The sequence below is a fragment of the Trichosurus vulpecula genome, chromosome 9 (genome assembly GCF_011100635.1).
Source record: "Trichosurus vulpecula isolate mTriVul1 chromosome 9, mTriVul1.pri, whole genome shotgun sequence".
Classification (NCBI taxonomy): domain Eukaryota; kingdom Metazoa; phylum Chordata; class Mammalia; order Diprotodontia; family Phalangeridae; genus Trichosurus; species Trichosurus vulpecula.
The window spans coordinates 182,728,346-182,733,933 of record NC_050581.1 but is presented as its reverse complement, the minus strand read 5'-3'; the positions used below and the strand labels follow the sequence as shown (position 1 = coordinate 182,733,933).

Sequence of the window (5,588 nt, the reverse complement as noted above, 5' to 3'; positions counted from 1 at the left end):
AACTCGTGTGTTTCAAGAACAGCCAGAGAGTCAGGGAATTCTTTTGTTTGGTATTTATGCCAGACATCTGCTGGCATGATCCTGGCAGACGGGGTGAGTCAATTTATATTTCTGTTTAATATTTCCCTTGATGTCAATGCTCAGTGAGTCTTTGAACAAAGTTGTCCCCACTGTCAGTCTGTCTCGGGAGTCACGTATTCTTCTGAAGACAGCACATGTGCTTATGCATGTGTGGATGGGGAGAGTGCCTTTTTTGAGCGGACCCATCAAGGCTGCATTATTTTCCTCAGAAACCCAACAAAATCTCATGTTCCCTATTTCCCCTTCCCAGTTGTGAAATCACAAAGACGTGGTCCACTGTAGAAAAACTGCCTGCAAAAGCCTGTCCGTTCCCTCATGTTCTCAGCAAGAATATCCAAAATGTATGCAGAGACTTTCCTCATAAAGATTTTGCAGCAATGAGAAAGAAGGCCTGCCACTCTCTCCTCAATCCCTTTTCTTCTTGTATGTTTCCACCCTTTTGAAATCTTCCCTTCTTCCCAATATCTTAAAAACAAATCCCTGAGTGTCTTTAAAAATGTGTTCACTGCGGTGTGGATTGCACTCCACCAGCCCCTCCCCAGTCCTATCCTTGTCTGAAAGCTTGTGCTACTGAGGGCACCTCCCTCCCCTCCACCCACCCCAGCAACAATTCCAACTGATTCCTCCAATCTCTCTCCTGTCTGGTTTCCATCCCTTGGCCAACACCCTGGTCTACTAGTCAGTAGGCATGAGAGGTTCACTGATCTTGACATCATCTGGTCCAATCCCCTCATTTTACAGATGAGAAAATGGAAGCCAAAATAGGTTAAGTGATTTGGCCGAGGTCATATGAGCAGTAATTGGCAAAACTGGTATTCAAATCAAAGCTTCTCTTACTCCCAAATCAGAGCTCTCATATAAAGAAGGGGAGATGAAATTGAAATGCTAATTGAATATGGAAGAACATCTTTTCTTGATGGTATATTTCCATAGACATTTCACATACACAGTTCACTATGAAAAATTCTTTCCTCCTTTCTTCATCTTTTTTTTGGAAGGGGTGGGTGGTTAAGGGTGTCTGGACTTGTGACTACTGGCTTGGGAAATGTCTACACTGTTAAAGATCAACAATTTACCCATAACTGTTTTAGACAGCCGCCTGAAGCACTGAGAGATGAGCTGGATTGTCCATGGGTCACACCTCCATGTTGTGTCAGAGATCCTAATGTTCTGGTCAGCAACAACATCACAGAGCCTCTCAAGAGTCGGGGTTTTAACATCAATATTATTATTTTGATATCAAGATAAGGTATGTATAGTGTTTTGCAACAATAAGCACAATATAAATGTGAGTGGCTGCTGCTATGATTTCTAATGACAATATGTAGGTTATTTCATTTTTTTGTAGACCTGAGAGTTGACATAATCATGACACAGACACAGTCTATATATTAAACAATGACTCTCAAAATGTCAACATCTGCGACACTGTCCTCAAGTACTTTTTCAACAAGAAAAAAGAGATTCATTTTAAAAAATACATTTTATTGAAATGAAAGCTCAGTGGGCTAAAAAATATCTATAAGGCACCAGAGCAGCTGAAATAGATGCAGTAATCAATAGAGATTATTTTTGAACGGTTGGAACCAAGTAATACTTAATCAGTCGACTGATTAGCATCAGACAAATACTGAGACTCCATTCAATTCTATTCAACAGGTAACTACTCTGTGCCAAATGGCTGCTAGACATACAAAACTGAAAATGAAAAAGTCTCTGACCTCAAAGGGCTTATATTGTACCTTGGAGGGATAACAAGAAGAAAGTCACTAATGGGAATAATTTTATAGTAATTGTTCTAGACAAAGGAAGTCAAGGGAAGAATCTGACAAGGCTCTTCTAGTCTAGACAAGGGAAGAACCCGAGTAGCTGTTGGAAGCCTGGCATTGATTTTTGCTGACTTTCCCTGTAAAGATGACAATGTATTTGTTTGCCAGATGCTAGATGGAGCCATGGGCTATTAACGGGAGGGGGTCCTCTGAATATTTTCATAACAAATACCAGCTGCTTTATTCCAGCTCAGAGACATAATCACGCACATCTCCTATCAGATTCACCACAACGCTGCCAGAGACATCATAAATTAAAAGCTCCCAGGGCTCGTTATCAGCTCTTATTCTTAAAAGTAACACATTGTCCTGCCGAGACACAAAATATTAAATGAGCATTTAAAGAACTTGCAAAATAGCCACACAAAATGTGTTGCCTTGGGAAGGAAAAAAAAAGAAATTCCCCGGAAAACTATTTAGAACGCCCAGCGATTTGAAATGTTCTTCATAGTCAATTTTGTTATAGCATTTGTAAAAACAAACTCCTGTCCTGTCAGGAAAGCTTTCAAGGCTGCATCTCCTAAGAACAGTATGTCAGCTTATTAGTAAATTTAATACACTGCATTCAAAAGGATAGAGCATCAGCATGAAATAAAAAGGTTAAAAAATAAAACACCTCACTTCGAGAAATTTAAAGCATATTGCATCAGTAACTAGGACAACTCCAAAGTCCCAGCAATCTGCTATACAGTGCAGCCTTAGAAAGAAAGACTTGTATCATCCTTGTGTCTTTGAAACAAATATAAAATCAACGCAAATGCTCTCTTTGTCTCTCTCCTATGCATTACTATCCTCTAGATGGGCTCTCCAGAAGCAATATGGCATACCAGCCACTCTGGACTAGAAATCAGGAGACCTAGGTGCTACCACCAACTGTCTATGTAATCTTGGTCTCTAACTTAAATTTTGGGAGACCTCATTTTCCAGGGATAAACATGGTTTTTTCCATGTCACTCACATACCCAAAAAAGCCCAGTGACCATTGTCTCTAGGGTCCAGTACAAATTGCTCAGTTAGAAATGTCAAGCCCCTCACAATCTGGCTCTGGCCTACCTTTCTAGGCTTCCTAGACATTACTTCCCTTCACAGAGTTTATAGCTCAGCAGTGAAACTGGCCTACTAGCTCTTTTTTTTCTTACCGGAAAATTTTTTATTGTAGGTGGAGTGGGATAGCTAGACACAGTTTAGATGATTCCAATTTTGTTGGCAACATCTAAAGCATCATAGTCTGGAGCAAGTCAGACACAGGCCTTCTTCTCTCCATCAGGCCAGACCAGTGTGTTGACCTTGGTCACGTCAATGTCATACAGCTTCTTTACCGCCAGCTTGATCTGATGCTTGTTGGCCTTGACGACCACAATGAGGACTAGGGTGTTGTGGTCCTCAGTCTTCTTCAGAGCAGACTCAGTGGTCAAGGGAAACTTAATGATGGCATAGTGATCAAGCTTGTTTCTCCCAGGACATTTTTCCAAGGGTTTTGGGGTCACTTTTGAAGTCTTAGTGTCTTGGGGGAATGTTCAAATCTTCTTCTTTTTATGGCTATGGACACCCCTCAACACTGCCTCGTTGGTCTTCAAGGCCTTGGACTTGGCTTCTGACTGGGGCGGGGGAGGGGGGCGGTGCGGACAAGAACTTCCTTCTTCACCTTTGGCGCCATCTTGGGGGAAAAAGCCTGCTATTCTTTATACGTGGCAATCCATTGCCCACCTTTGACCTCTGCACATTCTGTGCCTGAAATGCACTCAATCCTCACCTTTTGCTTTGGAAAATCTAGAGTTCCTTTCAAAGTTCCGCTCAAGCACCAACTCCTATGTGAGGCTTCCCTTGATACCCACAGCTGATAGTGCCACCCCCCAACCTGGAGAAATCACTTAATTGCTGGAGATAATTAACAATTATAAAGTTCTTAGCACAGTGCCTGGCACATAGTAAACACTATATAAATGTTAGCTATTGTTATTAGCTCTATATTTCATATATTTTTATGCACGTATGGGGGGTTTTGCGGTAATAGAATGGAAGCTTCATGAGGGCTAGTGCTTTCACTTTTGCTTTGGTGTTCCTAATACCTAACACAGACCCTGGAACGTAGCAGGTGCCAAATAAACACTTGTGGACTGATGGAGTGATTGATTCCTCACCTATAAAAATGAGGGGAATGGTGTGGCGAGATGTGTGCTGTATTGGGAGTCAGGGACTTGGGTCTGAATCCCAGCATTAATTGTCTGTGTGATTTCTGATGTGTCGTTTACATTCTCTGGGCCTCAGTATTCTTCATATATAAAAGGAGGAGGGGAACTATCTCTTCCATCTCTGAATCATGCAGTATGAAAAGTCATTTCACGACCTAATCCTTAAATTACCCTTTAATTCAAATAGTCTATTTAAAGACCAATAAATATGGTTTCAGGGACAGGACACACTAAAATCCCTTAGATGCCCCCTCTCTTCTCCATACCCATGGGAGATCTTGCCCTGAGAAGAGAGAGAAGAGTTTACATGGGAAGACTTTAGTTTTAGATTTTAGAGAGAAGAGGGAAAAAAAACATAAATGCAGGGGAGAAGTGGCCAAAAAATAGGAGGATTAGGAAGCCATCAGACAAGAGGCTAGGGTCCTAGTCATAGTTTATTAATTAGCTACAAGTATGACTTTCAACTGTCTCTTTACCTCTCTAGGCCTCAGTTATAATAATTAATGATAATAATAAAAATAACAAAGAAGGAGGAAGAGGTGGAAGAGGAGGAGGAGGAGCTGGCTTCTATATGGTACACTAAAATTTGCAAAAATATATTATATATATATGTATATATATAGATATACATATATATACATAGTCTCATTTGAGTCTCACAAAAAAACACGTCACAAAGTACTATAGGTACAGATGAGGAGGCTGATGCCCCAAAGAAATGAAGTGATAAGGGTCATACAGCTAGTAGTTTCTTCAGAATCCGAAGGTAGCCCTTTGTCCACTGCACCATAGAAAAGAAGCTAGAGTGGATGTCCACTAATTTCCTTTTTGCAACAATAAGGAATCCCGGCCTAAGGTTCTTTTAGCATTCACCTGAAGGGCCTTCTCTCATAGGTCTAACCATGTTGCCCTTCCCCCCTCAACATACTCCAATGCCTTCCCTATCCCTTCTGAGATTAAATATGACATCTTTGGTTTAGGGTTCAAAGCCATTCATAACCTGATCTACACCCCCATCCATCTTCCCTAATCTTTCCAGTCTTCTTACACCTCCCACTGCCTCCCACAATTTTCAGTCAAGGGTCACTGGTCTCTTGACTGCTCTTTGAACAGATGCTCTTCTCCCTAGCGGGCATTTTCCCTGGTTCTTCCCATGCCTGTAATGTTTTCTCACCTCACAGTTTCCCTGGCTTCCTTCAAGTCCCAGCTAAAATCTGACCTTCTTCAGGAAGCCTCTCTTGATCTCCCTCAACTTTGGGGTCTTCCCTTTGTCGATCAGTTATTTGCATACTGACTCGGTTTTTTGCCCTTCTTTGTATCCCAGCACTCAGCCCAAAGCAGATGCTTAATGAGTGCATATTGACCAACTGACTGACTGGAAGCCTTTGCTAATCTCTCTCCTTGCTTCCTGAAATCACTTTTATAACTCCTTCTGGGCTCACTTTCCCTGTGCCCAGTAACACTAGAGAGTCGGGCTCCCCCTAAG

At 41.6% G+C, this 5,588-nt stretch overlaps 1 protein-coding gene across 1 annotated transcript; it reads right to left on the bottom strand.

The window, feature by feature from the left end:
* Window positions 1-2,090: 2,090 nt before the first annotated feature.
* Window positions 2,091-3,567, bottom strand: LOC118832309 (60S ribosomal protein L23a-like). Its single transcript, XM_036739672.1, has 3 exons — window positions 3,510-3,567; window positions 3,185-3,414; window positions 2,091-2,219 (listed from the first exon to the last, which is right to left on the bottom strand). The coding sequence occupies exons 1-3, from the start codon at window positions 3,565-3,567 to the stop codon at window positions 2,091-2,093; spliced, it is 417 nt and encodes a 138-aa protein (XP_036595567.1).
* Window positions 3,568-5,588: the final 2,021 nt, after the last annotated feature.

Excerpts from the sequence above, each read along its gene's own strand:
- LOC118832309 (XM_036739672.1), bottom strand. The coding sequence starts at position 3,567 with ATGGCGCCAAAGGTGAAGAAGGAAGTTCTTGTCCGCACCGCCCCCCTC. Across the intron at positions 3,415-3,509 it reads CGCCCCCCTCCCCCGCCCCA|ACACTAAGACTTCAAAAGTG; the intron begins GTCAGAAGCCAA and ends CATTCCCCCAAG. Across the intron at positions 2,220-3,184 it reads TGACCAAGGTCAACACACTG|GACAATGTGTTACTTTTAAG; the intron begins GTCTGGCCTGAT and ends GTGTCTCGGCAG.